Source organism: Colius striatus, chromosome 1 (genome assembly GCF_028858725.1).
Source record: "Colius striatus isolate bColStr4 chromosome 1, bColStr4.1.hap1, whole genome shotgun sequence".
Taxonomy (NCBI): domain Eukaryota; kingdom Metazoa; phylum Chordata; class Aves; order Coliiformes; family Coliidae; genus Colius; species Colius striatus.
Window position 1 is genome coordinate 176,647,575 of NC_084759.1, and position 17,198 is coordinate 176,664,772.

Below are 17,198 nucleotides of genomic sequence, written 5' to 3' on the forward strand. Positions count from 1 at the left end.
TATATTCCTTGGCATGTTCAGACCTTCACCATGACCATCTCCCATGCTCTTCTCCATTGCCATGTCCTTACCTCGCTGACATAGATCCCTGTGTCCTCCTCATCATCGGTTCTGTAGCACACAGTCAGCCCCAGCTTCTCCTGGCTGCTAATGCGGCATAGCTCCACCTCCTACAAAAAAAGCACACAGGTTCGTACGGTGGCTTGTGCCAAGGGGAGAAAAACTGTGTAGTAAAAGGGAGCACTGAGCCCCGGACATATTCTCATATTGTACAACCTACCCATACTGCCCAGTCTCGAGACGCAATATTTGCTGAGCATCTTTAAGGGAGAAAATACCCTGTGAATTAAGAAGGAAATCCCAATACCTTGCAGGTTCAAGCTATACAGAAGCAGTTCAGTAGACATGCCAAACTTTGATGAATATATCTGTGCATCAATTCTGCAGGCTTTGTTTTTCTTTTGGATAACAGAAGCTGACTTAGAGTATACCACATAGTCATTTTAGTCCTGTCACACCATCTATTGATTTATAGGATATAAGACAGACTAGCTACACATCAATCAATCCATCACACAAGTGCCACTCCCATCTAACAGCAATCCAAGCTATAAAGCAAAATCACAGTCTTCCATTAACAGCATAATTCCTTCCCTGGCCAGTTTAATGCCATATCTCCATCGCAGAAGCTGTTAGATAACAGGAGGATGCTTCAAGGAATCTCCTGTGGAGCTGAACAGCCGTGGCATCCTCCTCAATTGTGAGATGATGCAGAAAACATATTTTTAGTGCCAGATGTCCCAGCAGTGGTATCTCATGAAAAGTGTAAGTTTTAGGGCAGATGGCACAATGATAACTACATACACCCATCTGAGTTAAGCGTCTTTAGGGTTTCACGGGGGAATCATTCACAGACATGCAAAGCTGCACTTGCACTTGGTTTGAACGCTATGATACAAATAATGGTAATAAAGCATGGTGAATCCAATAACACAGAGTATTAGCTTGGTTGCAAATGGGAAACTTTAGTTGATACATGTATTTAAAAAGAGTCTGCAAGTGACATTTGGAGCTTAACAGCTTCTGCTTCTCAAGGCTGTTCAAAAAAAGGAGACAAGCTGATACTCAGACTCATTCAGTGATACAGAGTTTGTTCCTCCCCATTCCCAGAGATGTCACACAAATTAATCCATAAACAGGTACAGGGCACACAGTAGTAAGGACTCATGACTGAGTCTGATGGAGTTCTGGGGACCAGGTGCCAAAATATCACAACTTAGAGAAAAATCTGCAGTTCACACATACGGGTTAGTTGACAAACCCTGTGTTATTTTCATTTCAGCTGAACATCTTTCATAAAGTACACCGCTGTGCACTCAACAACATACTCATCTACACGGGTTCAGTACCTGCAAAAACACTATAAACTCCTCCCTGGACTTTGGACATTCGATGTCTTAATGTCTAAGAAAATGTAGAAAATATCACAAAACCTGCAGTATTCTTTAGTTTTTGCTAAATATGGCAGGAGTTTTAAGTAGGGTGGTAAGAAGCAGAATTAGTTGCCAGTACACATTACACATTGGATTTGAAAGAAGAAACATGGGACCATGTTTTATTAGGGAAGAGAATTGCAGTGACCTGATTTTGGCATTGGGAGTGAAAGTATGTGTACTGAGGGGAGGCCTATTCAGAACTCATAATAATTGATGTCTCCAGAGGGAAAGAACACTTGACTAGAATAGTAATATTAGGGAGAAATTACAGTAACAAAACGGCTTCAATTACAGCAACAAGGTATACTTTTAAGGAATAAAGAAGCTTGTGGTCCCTTGGAGGCCTATAAGGAAGCCTAAATACACCATAAAGGATTGAGACTGGGACCTTTAAATCAAGGCAAATGAGGAGCCGTGCACAAGCTGAAATCCACTGACTTTCATTGTCCTGCCAGCACAACTTCCCATTTCCCCGCGCTGAGGCTGGACAGGGGCCCCAAGGACTGCTCTGAACATAATTTCCTTGGTCGGGAATGACCTTGAAGTTCTTGTGGACGATTTGCCTCAAAATGTTACTAGAAAGCTGTATGAATGTTTCACTTCACAAACAAACCAAATCCTTTCAGCCTTCTGGCTCACTGGGAAGAATTAATTTAACCATTTAGGGCATGAAGGAGTAAAGGAAAATAAGGATGACCCTAGAGGCTCCATCCTAGGAATCCAAGAGTTTGCTAAAACTGTCTCTGGGAATCAGCTGATGACAGTGACTAATTATCCCCTGACTGGGATGCACTAGCCCTGGCTGAGCTTAGTGCTTGAGATGCCATAGACTTTGTTTCTCCACCAAGTAAGAGAGTTTAGAGCAGAGATCTGCAGTCGGTACTCTTGGGACTACCTCTTTCCTAAATGACTGTATGGGGCATAATCCGATGACTGCAAATAGCTGTGGTTACCTAGAAGCTGTAGATACCTATTACTGACATACCAACACATAGTGTTAAAGGCCCAATAAACATTTCATGTTATTCAGTCTAGACTCAAGTACATACTCAAGTAATACCTCATTCAGCATAACAGTCCAGATAACAGTCTTTTCCCCACTGCACATGCACTATTAACCTCATGGCATCTTCTTTTTTACAGAAAACACAATACTTTCTGGTCTCATTCAAACAAATCAAGAATGAGCAAAGATCTTTGGAATATTTTAAAAACACTTTGTATAAAGTATTAAATCATCTCACAGAGCAAAAGTCTGCAACTCCGACTTTTAACTTTATATAACAAATACATCTGAAAAGCCTTCATCAGAAGAGCAGGAGCTGAGACATTATAGAACCTGGACCACCATGGTCAAATGCATTTAACATTGCATTTTACAACAGATGCTTTTAAGTGGTTTGGATTTGTTTTTGGTTTTTTTTTCTCCAACTGGTCTTTAATGGAAGAGACAATAAGTTTGGCAGCAGTAATGAATTTCTAAGAACGTAATTTGCTCTCTGAAACCCCTTCATTTACGTCCACACACACACATATAGTTGCCTTCTCTGGGTTTTGTGTGTGGGCATGTAGGGACTGAACTGCCAGTCTTCAAAACTTAGCATTTTAAAAATCTGTGAGAAACAATACTTGGAGATTCATGAAGTGTGCTGACAGACAGATGGTGGAAGGGAAGGGACTGAGGAGAGAGCTTGGAAGATGACAGCCTCCCCCACTTTTGGGCACTCTTGGGGCAGCCGCCTCTCAACATGAAGAGTATTCTGCTGCCAAGAGACAGAAATCAATTCCAAATTGCTAAATCTTTGACTTTCTGCTTCTTTTCTCCGTGTGGGCAAAACAATAATTCAGTGCATTGCCACAGTATAAGACAACACTTTAAAGTGTTTTGTCATAACTTATTTGGTTAAAAGATAGATATGGAAATTAGAATAAGGATTATCCTGTCTTGAAAGATTGGGATGCAAACTTCTGAGGAAGTTAATTTCTTCAGGTGTAGAAAAGCCATCAAAGAGGTGCAGATCATGCTCAAGAAGGACTGAAAAGCGGTTATACTGGTCATCTTCTGAAGTGATGGAGTAGTGGCTGTAGCCTCTGGCTCTCAGGCCATTGTTCAATTCAAGGATGGAAAACCAGTTAAGAGGTTGTCAGCCTCAGGAGACTATGTCCAAACAAAGAGCTGTCACCTTTTTGGGGAGGTAAGGCTAGGTTAATACTCTAATTTCTCTCAAGTGGTAGAGAACTAGATTGCAAATACCATGAACTGAGCTGCTGGCTTTGTAGAATTGCTGAAAAGAGGTTAAGGGCTAAAGGGCTATTAAAGGAGATGTAAAAGTTTGCACCTGTTTGCAGTTATAGTGGGTCTTTCTTCTAAAAGCTAGATTACAAAGAGTAAAGAGGATAGTCTGTCAGAAGGCAGATCACAAACCCTTCAATGACCATTCTTAAGCTGTGTTTTTGGGCAAAAAGACCTCTGAACTCTTCACATTTTCCCTCCACACTTTGGAAAACAGATTATAGACTAAGAGGGAAGTTGGTAAAGTTTCTTCTTGCTGCACAAAGAAGATATTGGTAATACAAATTAGTTGTGAAGAGCAATCTACCTTCTTCCCAAGGCAGGAGATTCTCCATACAAAACTTCCAGCGTTTGGAGGCCACTGAGTGGCTTTGAAACTCAGGATAAACTTCAGATCTGATGTGTTCCTTGCCCAGGAAGTACCAAGGTATAAGTGGGTTCAGGGAATCTCTGATGCTTTCTGTGATAATATTGTGTTGAATTTGACCTACTATACTCACTGAATTAGTGAAGATGTTGATTGAATTCTTTCCATGAGGCTTTTATCTCTTGGGTGCTAATGCAATGGAGGTATAAGGAGAAAAGCACTGCTCCAGCTCTAAGGGGTTTAGCATCCAGTTGCTGGACCCTATAATATTGTCTTGCCTCATTCCAAGTCCATTTTTCACTTGTCTACTTATGACTGACTGGTCATGAAATGCAATCAGACTGGTTTACTGTATGTACTGTAAATCACTGTAACTATAAAAAAATTAATAAATTATTCAACACTGTTCTATAACATGAATGTAAAAAGCAACCTCTGCACTTGGCTATGTCATGTCCAAACATGATGTGCTAAGACTGGGAGTCTCCCAAAACTATGCTGAAATGGATTCTTGCCAACTCCCTTTTTAATTTATTTGTGTATGGAAACACCCTGACCCATGTCCAGAATGGAAACCTTTAATACGGAAAACTTAAAAAAAGGCTACCATCACAAATGACAGAGAATGAACTGTAGCTGGTTCTGAGATCACGAAGCAGTGATTACTGGGCATATGTTTGAGATTCTTCCCCGGATGATGCTCTACACTGAGGAAGGGAAATTTCCCTGCCTTCTCAAATTCATAACAATTTCAAAAAAAACCCCCCACCCTAGTAAGGTCTTGTCTTATAAGAGAGTTTTTTTTAGCGTTTCTGGAAGTTTTCTGCTTTTAAATCCCTATTCCCTACTCAACTCTAACTGCTTTGGTACAGTCATTTCATGTAACTTTTTCTGACTTGTTTTCCTTATCTATAAGCAGAAAGCCATGCAAACTCCACCTGAGCTGCAAGACATAAAAGAACAAATGATTACAGAATGCTTGAAAGGCACTGTAGAAATATAAATACCCTACATTTTTTTCCAATATTCCCCATCTATCTTTATAGCAATTGTTGCACACCACTAAAAGGACCAAGAGAGACTATCAAAACCGTAATGGGTATTGAGATCCCTTCACCCATACAGTATATCAGAGTAATGGATCCCATGAACTCTGGTAACACCATTAGAAGGGACAGCGTGGAATCAGAACACAACAGTATTTTTCCTAAATGGATGGTGTGTGATCATTTCAGTTAACATTTAAGTCCTCATTACAATGAGAAAATCATCTCACTGTCAAGACACAGTCAAACACCAAATTAATTTTAATTAGTGTTACTCTCCAGTGCAACAGAATCTGTGATTCTTGGTTCAGGGTTTATATTTTTGTGATATAGTAAGACAGAGGATCTTAAACATGTCCTGTTTATGATACAGTCAATAATTTCATTTCTTAGCATTAACTAGCATCTACTTTGTTCCATTTAACTCCATTGTCTTTAAAGAATGTCAGCTTTTCATGCTGGTTATATATCAGTATAGTGCAGTCTGTAAAACCAAACCACTGTGCTTTCTTCCCTCTCTCCTTTAAACAACTATCCTGAATGGCGGGAAAAAAAAGACAGAAAGGAGAAGTGAAGCTTTGCTAGAAGTATGAAATTTCAAGGTTTTAAATGAGGAGACAATTCAACAGTGTATGTATAGCTTTTAGAAAAGCAAGTCACCACAGCATACTGGAGAAAGACTCCTACTTCACCACAAGAAAGACAAAAAGCTGTCAGTCTGGAAAAGTCCTTGTGTGATGAAACAAATGGTACAATTCAGATATGCATTATCTTAACCCTAAAATGTATGAAAGAGCTGAATCTTGTCTCAAGTCTCGAGGGCAACTGATAAATTCCATCTATAAAGTCCATAATAATGCAATGTGTTCTAAGGCAAAAGTCTTCAGAGAGAGTCAGTCTACAGATCTCTCTCAGTTCAGCAATTTTTCTGTACCATAGGATGATTAGTAATACCTCTTGCATTAAAATCAGATTCTAAATTGTTACTAGTTGCCATTATTGTGACATCCAGGAGACAGAAAATAAAGAAAATATTATTTTTATAGCCACCCAGAACAATGTAGTAACCATCAGTTAGTGAATTACTGACCATCACTAAGTAAGTGGCCATCTGCATACTCTGAAACACTTTTAAGTTCTAACATGTTATGGATCGTTATCAGAGCTCCAAATTCTTTACATAATTTACCTCATAGCTGGGATGACCTAGGAGTCTGCAAATTCTAAAATACACCAAGGTTTAGCTGATAGGTTTTATGATTACATCCTTGTCTTCAGTTTCTTTCACAAGTAGTTCTAAAACAGTGCCTTTATGCCAGGCTAGTTATTTTGTGTTGCAGACTCAACTGCACTTTCAGAAGAAATCAAGGCTCATTGAGTGCAACGTATGGACCCAATATCTGATGACTCAAGCTAGAGGAGTGTAGTATTCCAGTTGTAATGATTCTATGATTTATCACTAATTTATGAAAAAGAGAAAACAAAAGCAAAATAATAAAGCAAAATCAGAAAATAACAGTTACTTGGAACTTTACTTTTCCTTTTTATCTGTAGTAATAGCTAAGAATCTGTTTTAATGTTCATCTTGCTAATAGTATAATTGACAGAATGATTAACTAAATGAATAAAGCACAAAAGGCCAAGAACATGCTACTTATAGAATAGTTCAATGAGGAATTAATTCAGAAAGTACATTAAAGTCTGACTTGTTTTAATAAACTGGTTATACTGAAAAAAAAATCCTCATTCATCTGAGCTGGTGTCATTCTTTAAAGCATTAAACAGAAGTGCAAAGAGTCTACATACACCTTAAAATTAAGATTCACTCTTCAGTATCATCTTGTTTCTGCACTCTTAAGGTTGAGATCAACTTCCAGCTTATACACCTACCTGAACATTGCCTGTTCTTCAGATTTTCTGTCAGAGTTACTACAAGATGGTTGTCCTGCAAAGTCAGATCAATTTTATCAGCTTCCTGCTGGAGCATTCCAGGCAAAGCTTGCTCTCAAACTCCTACCTGTATTTAGTAATCCAGACTCTGCAGTTCTTATCACTGGGAGTGATATAAACACCTGAATTGTTATCAGGTAGAGCTCCAAGCAGCTGAGCATCCTGGCAGCATCTCGCTAATGATATTCACTTTCTTAGTCTCTTCCTCCCCATGACTGGAAAGATGTACTTTTTTCCAGGCTGCCAAATCACTGGTCACTTACATTGCTACCTCTAATTAATCTTCATAATGCTGTACACTTGTCATCACTGGCAAGTAATTCTGTTCATGAACATAAAATAAATAATACAAACAGGAACACAGCTAACTCTTCACTTTTATCACAGGAACAGTTCAATCTAATGAAATCCTAAGAGGGTAGAGAACTAAGAGTGGAGCCACTAGAAAGAAAAATTAATCTCAAATTCAGAAGTGATGAGAATGGTATTATATGTTACATAAAGGCATACGTTGCAAATGACTGTGGAGGTAAACCAGAGAAAACAACAGCCTGGGTTTGCAACAAAAAAGCATCATCATCAGAATAAATGTTGTTCTTTAGACTTCCTTTTATAACACCATTTATTTCACTTCTGAATTTGTACCATGCTGCAGGAGTTTTGACTATCACCTACAAATGACCTGGGTATGTACAATGAGCAATACTACACAATTAAAACAGATGCTTGGTGTTTCAAACAAGTATTAAGTTTCACCTTATCCAATTAATGTTTTCTAGACTCTTATCTGGGCTTTGTTTATGTCTTTAACAATGACTAGAAGTAATCTGAGTAAACTCAGAAAAAAAAGGTGTGTAAATCCGAGCATCACAACAATCTATTTTAAATATGAACACTAGATGAAGAGATTCTGTAGTACCTCCAATGATGAAGAGATTCTGTAGTGCCTTTAACAAAGTAATTTCATTTTAAGGTATATATTTTGTTTCCAGGCTTGGGGTGGGTGTTACATTTTTGATTGCTTACTTGGTGTACATGTGTCTGTGTGTAGAAGGGTGGTAGTATGTGTGTGTAAATTTATGTATGTGAGTATAAAGGTACGTTATGTATACACTTATGTATATATATATATCTGTGTGTTAAGTGTGTGCCAGGCAGGTCAGTAACACTGCAGAAAGTCTTCCCCAGCAATCACCAAACAATTAGATATGATATATGCTTATAATGTGAAAAAAAAAGCCAGATGACCCCATGATTCACAGAGCTAGAGCAGTGACTTTTACAGCCATCTCCGGACTCTACCTTTTAACGACAAACCATGTAGAAGACTAACTATTTATTAATAATGGCAGAAAGAGAAATGGCAAAAGGAAACAAGAATTTTCAGTTTGAAAATGACAGCTCTCTGTCATAAGCTAGATCAGTCAAACACAAACCCTCCCTCTCTCACTTCCATTATACCTGCATGTTTAGGGCGGGTGACTCTACAGAAACAGCTCACAAGAGACACTATATAGAAGAAACGTCTATAGAGGCAGCTTTTTTCAGCCTACTGAAAAAACCAAAAAAGACCAAAACTGCCTTAGATTTTGGGACAGTTAGACTGAAGGCAAGTACTACCACAGGGAAACAAAGGCTTTGTAGACCTGAGAACTAGCCTAACACAGGAGTTACACTCTCTCATCAAAAGGATTTTCCAGGAAATATGCTAATGTCTATGTAACCCGGGCAAATTGTAGGCGATGTAGAAGAAGTATTCAGCATGAAACAGTGCAATGAAAGTGCCCTTCCCTTCACGGGTCACTGCAGGGTCCTATTGCACTCTTCACAACAAATAAACTTGTATTTAAATGTTTGTAGTGGATTTAATCTACAAACACTGGCCACTTCCAGAACTCTTAACTCTTCTAGTACCTTCACTGTGGAAAGTAAAAAGCATTGCAGGATTGTAGCAGATTATAGTTCATTTTGAGAACACATTCTGAAAACACCTAGGGAGATTTGCAAGAGTTCAAGATTTTGCTTTTAAAGCGACTGGCATTCTCCAGTTGTGAAAATAACCTGAAGAAACAAGCTCTTTTTTTTTCCCCTCTCTAGCATTCCCAGTATGTTCTGTTATGGAGATTTTACACAGACAGGCACATCCACTATGTACTTGGGGGCTATTTGGATGGAAATAGAAAAAGCTATGGAGCAAGACAGAGCCAGCCTAGATGTAAACAAGCTGGAACTGCTGGCAGCTGTGCTGTTACAAATAAAATTGCATTCCCTACTGTCTTCTCACTTATCAATTTTGACAGAAGACTGTCCTGACTTCTCATAAACAGCATCGAAAAGGACAAATCACACTGGGTGTCAGATTTGCCAGAATGGATTTGGTTGGTAGCTTACCAAAAGAAACAGAGAGTTATCTCCATTCCACATGGTGGGGAAAAACAATGCTCTGTCCAAGGGGTGGGGGCTCTACCTTATAGGCTAAAGTCTCATTTAATCCTCATTTTTAAAAGTCTGCTTTAGATTTACGAATCTCTGACACAAGATTTGTTTACATCAAAGCAGAAAGAAAAAAATATCAGCAAGCGTTTCTCAAATGTATAATCCAAAAGCAAATACAACACAGAATGTGAAATATTTAAAACCAAATCACTTTACTGCTGATCCCTGCTTTATAGCTACACTTAAAGACACACGCTGCTTTGTGTCCAGACAAAGAATGCACTGGGACAGTACGATGCTGTAGACAATGATATCAATGTTAATTAAAAAATAAAAAAGGAAAAAAAGAAAACTACTAGTGGAAAAAAGCAGAAGGAATATGTTGATGTACAGGCATCTATTAATAAAATATCATCTTGCAATTGTAGGAGCAGGATTTGGCCCTGTAGCTGCTGAATCCTTTGATAATAAAGAAGCTCCATGGGCTACGGGAATTCACTTTTTCCCCATGGGTCTGGAGAGAAAAATCTTGGTGCACACTACATTTCTATGTAGGAAATAAAACAATGGAGTAACTTAAGGCATTGCAAGCCTGCCAGTGCATATTCAGTAGTCTGACGTGTGATGAGCAGTCACAGTCTGATGTGAGTGAGAGGAGGAAGACACCCAAGTGTTGGCTGAGACTCCCAAGGGGTGAAGACCGGGGTAGGGGAGTGGGGGGGTAATAGCAATCATGGAGCAGATGGGGGAAGGGGTTGGGCTGGATGAACAATGGAACTCGACTAGGAACCTTTGATTGCTGTGCTATCAACAAACTTGGTGTTGCAGTGGGAGGAAAGTCTAAGCATATGGGGATGAGATAAATGTGACTATTAATTCTGTGAGCCTTGCAGGCCTGGTGTGGCCTTTCTAACTTGTTTTTAAAGGGTACTTTAAGCTTTGAGCTTAAAGACACACGGTGGACTTTACAATGAGTGTATCTCATGAGGAAATCAAAGGGGAAGAAAAAATTCTTTGCAGATTACAGGCTTCCAGGCTGCGAAAGGCTCATCACTTGACAGTATATCCTCCAGAAAGTCACAGACACCCACTGGAACCTGAGTTTTCCCCCTTAGCTAGCATGCATAATACCAAATCTTCAGATCCCTGTCAAAAAGATATATCAAAAAAATCAACCTTTATGGGAAGTATTAAACAAAAAGTACCCTAAATACTACTAAAAACCTTTTTCTTCCCCCCATCATCCCAATGATCACACTTACTGAAAAGTAAAATGTCCTCAGTTTTTTATTTCAAACAAGCTATAGCTATGGTCTTACTTTTCTCCCAATTTCTTTCACCTCCCTATTCATTCTCTTTATTTCTGTTCTTTCCCTATGGTAAAGATGACTGCTAATTTATTATAAGTAGTTAACTATATACATATTTTTTCCTGTGTTATATATGCATCTATGTTTTCACCTGCTTGAGACCCAACACCCCTTCTGGTATGTTCTGCACTTGAGAAAACCATGAATTCTTGCTTTCTGAGCAGAGTTCCATGATGAACTGCTTATATATAGTATTTCTCATCAGTCAGCTTTGGTCCTCACTTTTGGTCTTTCACTCAATGTAAGTGTGAAGTTGCAAGGATATGAGAAGTATGATTAACTAGCTGATGATATGCAGCAAAGGGTTTCCTTTTCACTAATCTTAGATTCTACATTCTCACTTTCTTATCATGGAACAAAGTAGGTGGGAATAGCACAGATAAGTCAGAAACTGAACCTTATGGTAAATGAGATAAGCAGACTGGAGTGAATATACTAAACTGTCACATTGCCCACAGTCTCCATATTCCAAAGGAGTCCTTTGCTTTTGGACATTTTTGACCAAAAAAAAAAGAGATTTATCATTCCATGCATTTGAAGAAAAAAATATCCTGACTTTTTATCAAAGATCCTATCCTGATCCCCACACTGAAACTCATTGGCTTTAAACATTGAAAAATAAAAATATACAGCTAATCAGTGGTCTGACCCATTTAAGGGGTTGTGGAGGGGAAAAATCCCCAAAACTTCACCAGTCCAATTTATGATTTGTTTTTGTGTCTTGAAGCTTTCCAGAATTTTCCCCCTACTCTGTTTTCCAATAAAAATGGCTTTGACATAAAATGTTAGAATGGACTTTCTCTTGGTTATACAACATTCCATGTCTCACTAGAAATCCATTAACGAATTAGAGGGCTGGAGCACATCTCCTGTGGGTGGAGGCCAGGAAAAGTGCATTCAGTTAGCCTTTTGAATAGAAGTATCTTCTTAATAAGATCTTATTGCTTGCTTCATGGACCAAATGCATGGGGGTCCAGAGAAGCCTAAACCAGACTCTTCCTAGAGGCAAACTGTGACAGCCACACAAGAAAACAGACATGAGCTGCCACTCAGGAAAATCCAATTAGACATTTAAGGAAGTGCTTCTCTACTATGAGGGTAGGCAAACACTGGAAGAGTTGTACAGAGACACTGCAGGCTGCATACTTTAAAACTTAACCAACTATAAGCTACATAATCAGCATCCACTTCTTTGCACCTCTACAAAAGGCTCTCTACAATTTCTGAACTTCCCTCAAATACTGGTACTCGAAATTAACTTGGAAAAGCTAGAGGTGATGTCTAGTGAATGGAATGGGACAATATTAGTACATGACATCAGTGCCAAAATATTTACAGTGACTTCTCCTACATTTCTATTTGCCATTCATTGTGTTGGAAATTAAGGTCCAGAGGGATCCAATACCTGAAAAAGCTCTATGTACTTGGAAACCAGTCTCTGCACTTGAGATTGCTGGATATACCCTTTTTTGTCCGTGAATATCACCTTTGATACACCATGGACCTCCTCAGGAGAGGACTCTAATGTCTGGAGTTTTCCTGACTACTGAGTCAAATTCAATTTGTCATGCTTCAAAGGGTAGAGAAAAACCTGTTTAAAGTAAGAATTCTGATAAGATCAGGAACTTCAAGTCCCCAGAAGACAGCTAGCTATTCCCCTTCCTAAAAATCAAGTAAGTTACAGCTGTTTCTAAACATGACTCCCAATCCTCCAAAGTTTATTAAAGAGTCCATAGCTTGGAGCTCTTTCTGAACCTTAGATACATGAAGTCCAGAGGTTTATGGGCTGTCAAAGTTGCAGCTCAAATAAGCTGAGAATCACCTGGCATAATTAGCTTCCACTTTTTTTTTTCTTTTTTTGTTGCAAGAAATTTCATCCATTGCAGGTAAAATCATAGTTTATCTTTGCCGTATTTCAAAATGTTACTGCCCAGCACTTGGCTCTGTAAATATCATTGTTACTGCTGCCTGCCTGCATTGGGCCTGAAACGTGTCAGAAGATTTATCTGCCTCATCAGCACTTTCTAAACACCCAGGCAGCCAATCGAAATGGGGAGGCATAACAGATGTGCCAACATCTGCTGCAGCTAGCATTAATCTGGACAGCAGAACATGTAGCTGTAGATTCAAACTCCTAACCAGTTACAGTTCCACATATTTGGACAGCCCTGATCTACAACTGTGTGAAGGCTATTTTGGAATATTAATTAAAATCAATCTGAAAACATAATTTTTCAGTTTTAGACAGCTGTGAGAAATATACCTTCTTGTAACTCAGTTTATGCATTTCAGACATGGTAAAGGCAAAATAATGAAAAAGCTAAATTTAAAGTTGAGCTGATAAAACTAGGAATTCCTAGAAAGCGCTAAACTAAAATTCCACCCCATCCATCCACATGTTTACTTTGTGATACATATTTAAATACATACAGTTAAAATAGGTTCATCTTAACCACATACATGTGCCTATAAATCAAGCAAATGAAGTGATTGGCAATGACTTTTAAAACACATTTGTATTTTCCTGGCACCAAACTGAGGTCTATGAGCATCATATCCATGCTGAGTCTCAGCTGTTCAAACTTCTGTTGCACATGGAAATGTCCTCCACCTCCAAACACATGGATTGATGAAATCATGAGATGAAATACAAAGCAAACTCATCATCTGCTTTTTTGATGCACAATACAGTTTCACCTGTACTGCTGCTCACCAAACCATGCCCTCCAGGAATGGCTATCACATTCTCTTTGAAGAGCTGCCTCATTAAATAAAAAAGCAAACTTCCAGAGCAAAGACCTCTTCTGCTTTTTTGATTTCTTCTCTGAAGGCCCAGCACGCATAATATTGAAACCTTGTTTAAAGTCCATTTTCTTGTAAGAGGTTCCTTCTTGCTAGGGTAATTCAGCTCTGGCTTCCTGTGCTCTTGAATTTCCTAGGATACTAAGCTTTAAAACAGTGACATTGTAATAAGCTGGTTAACGTGGCTTAGGTTATTTTTAAAAGAATACGTAGAAGAAAATATTTTCTCCCACCTTTTGTGTTATAGCTAGATTCCATGTCTCCAAGACAGACTACACAAACTTTCAAGTGGAAAGCATATGAAAAATAGCATTAATAAAACCCTTAGAAACATTTTTGCTATTAGCATATATGGATGTATAGGGCATAACAGTAACAAAAACTAAGCAAAGTATTTTTTTCAAAACAGAAGATTTATAATCCCCAGATCTCCATAAAGATGACAATATTGCCAGCATCTTTCTCTTCCTTGCTGAGTGAAAAACGCATTTCGTATGTTGTAACGTTGTCCAACAATAAAGTGCTACTGAACTAAGCTCACTTTTCTTCATTTTCCTAGAAAAACATAAGCTCTGACAACAAGGAAGAATTTTTATTAGCTTTCAGAGGAAGTGAGGAGTAACCCTGTGTTTGTTTTATGAAATCATGAAACAAAATGAGTATCACTGACTTGATATATTTTCCTTGTATTTTAAAACACAATAAATGGTAATAAATTTGATAAATTTGCCCGTGTCAGTTTTGTGTATTTTTCTCCCCACTTTCTCATGATCCTCTGCAGTTGTGGACACAATTCAAATCCCTACATTGGGATATTCATTACTTAGGGGAGGTGAGATGACAGCAACTTCATTTGGTTTGTGTGTCAGAATATTGTGATAACATACAGTAACACACTCAAAATTAACAAACAACTGTGGCAGAAACTACCTTGACATCCACTTCCAGCTAATGATCCAATGATTAGCAAGGAAGATGAGTGATTTAATGGCCAAAAAAGAGATACATTACAATTAAAGGCTCCTGAGTTTTACTGCCAGTTCTGTCACCAGCTGACTTGGCAAGCCTCTCAATATGACTGTCCTTATTTCACCTGCTTGTGAATTCCTGTAGCAATACAAGACATAGTAACACTGAAGAACCTCAGTGGAATGGTGTTTATTAAAAGACAGATGAAAAAGTAAAGGGAAAGGACTACTTCTTTTAGTACTCCTTTGCTCATTTGCAGTGTACAATTTGCCATAGTTAGCGAGGAATTACATAGTTATTATTGTCTATGTGTAAATAACGCCAACCTAAAACCCCAGGCATTTAAAAAGATAAAAATTACAGTGAAATACATAATCTTGTGCTATAGTATGCGAAGTGCATGCTAAAAGTGTAATATATGAATTATAATACAATGTTATTTGAAGAATTGCAGTAAAAAAAAAATTGCAGTGCCATTTCTTCATTTTAGCTATGAACTTTTCCATTTTTTAGCCCATTGTGACAGTCAGCTGGATCTCAGGCCAGTTGTGTTAGCAGTTCAGAACTCCTTTTGACTTAAAAGGAAAAAAAAGTTGAGGAAGTGTTTTAGGAGCCCCGTGTTTTCTCCAGTCCAATTGAAACAACTCAGTCTATTGACTTGTCCAGGGGACTTCCTCACAGGCTTTTCAAAGAGTAATTTAAAAATAGTCCATTTTCTTTTCTCTAAATTTGTATGACACAACAGGCAGGAATGGAAAAAACCCCAAGATCCCATAAATCAGGAAGACTCTTTTAAGCAACTAAGGCACACAGATTATGGTTCATACAGATCACAGGCACACACATATCTGTTAATTTCCTTCATGATACTTGTTAACAGTAGATGCTATATAATATTAGAATTAGCATATAAGATTGGAATAATGGTGTCAGTAAAACATCTCTATACCATGGGACACTGATAGGCGGTTACAAACCTATGGTCAGAAAAAAATCCATAATACAGTAATTCCCAGTTTATCTAAGCCCACTCTGAGCTGTCAGATCAGCCCCTCCTCCACAACAGCAGCTGTATAAGGTAAGGCATGTGTCAAGAAGTATCTGCTTTTCCACTCAAAATCTATACCACACATACCAGCAAGCCTTTTCAAATTCCCCTTACCAGACCAGTCAGGTCTCATTACAATGGAAACACAAACTTGTCCACAATTTCAGCTCTTCTATAGTACAACACCCACATCTTTTTTTGATTCAACACAAGTTTTAAGAAGCTCAGGAAAAAAAGAGAAGCCAGTTGCAGTAGGAAATACACAAAAAAAGCAAAGCAAGTCACACAGGTATTATAGTGGTTCTGTCCCTCCATATCACTGTCATCCTATCTGAACATGGCTGGAATTAGACTTGAGTGATCCTTGCCAAAAGAAGGTTTCTCTCTCTCTCTCTCTCTTACCTGTTTATATTATTAAATAAAAAACATGACTTAATAGCTGTGCAGAGAAATTCCATGATACACATTAAAACTCTAAGAAATGTTTTCCACTTTGATGGTTACACAGTCATCTTCTGGGTTAGCTCCTTGTACAGAAACCTTCATTAGGTAACAAAACAAAAGAGCCTGACTGACTGCAGCCATCAGAAGCACTGGTAGTGTGTGCACAGAAGCTGTTTCCATAAAAACTGTTTGTTCAGGTGTTAGCAATTGAGGCAGGAGCTCCAATTGTGTTGCTGCAAGGCCTGTAATGCAGGAACAGGGTGTTTGCAGGCTATCACAGCTCTGAAGGGAGCTGTTACAGGCTATCAGCTCATTAATCCCCATGTTAAAAAGGCTCTAAATATGTATTTACGAGATAGACAGATCTGTTTACTGGTTAAATAATCCACGTGTTGAAAAGGCCTTAAACATGAATTCACAGGGCAAGTAGGTCTCTCTTGGCCTATTGAAGCAGTGGTGGGCCTTTCAGAAAGCCACTGGAGACCACATTTTAGTGACATTTTAGTGGCCCATGAGGGCCTTAACCCACAAATACATTCAAGTAACTATTCAGATAAACAGCCTCACTCAGACTGTTGATCTGAATAAAAATACCCATTCTTTTGTTCCAAGAAAAAAACACAGTAAAATCGATCACTTCATATGTGTAATGTCACAAAAATGGGAAATTTGAATTTGCACCTGAAATAACTTCCCTCATCAGGATGGGATGAGCACCACTGGAAGAGCAACCAATGCATTACTGCTGTATTGCATCTGCTGCAATGCTCAGATACAGTAAGAGAAACAGAGCGGGGTAATATTCTCCTCTATAGGGATTTTAAGTGTTCAGTGAGAAGATCCTTACTTCCAAAACTTCCTGAAGTTTGTCTTAGTTTTTGTCTCTTCAAAGTCTCATTTTAGTCATTTATGAAAACCAGCCAACAGCATCTGATCCACAAATGCTCGAGTCAATAGGAAACCTTAGGAACTTCAGT

At 38.5% G+C, this 17,198-nt stretch overlaps 1 protein-coding gene across 3 annotated transcripts in view; it reads right to left on the reverse strand.

The window, feature by feature from the left end:
- Window positions 1-17,198, reverse strand: part of PDZRN4 (PDZ domain containing ring finger 4) — a 240,483-nt gene that overhangs the window by 17,302 nt on the left and 205,983 nt on the right. For all 3 annotated transcript variants that reach the window (XM_062020457.1, XM_062020472.1, XM_010197521.2), the window contains one exon: window positions 72-170. In XM_062020457.1, coding sequence (XP_061876441.1) covers window positions 72-170 — 99 coding nt within the window. The remainder of the gene's footprint in view (window positions 1-71; window positions 171-17,198) is intronic.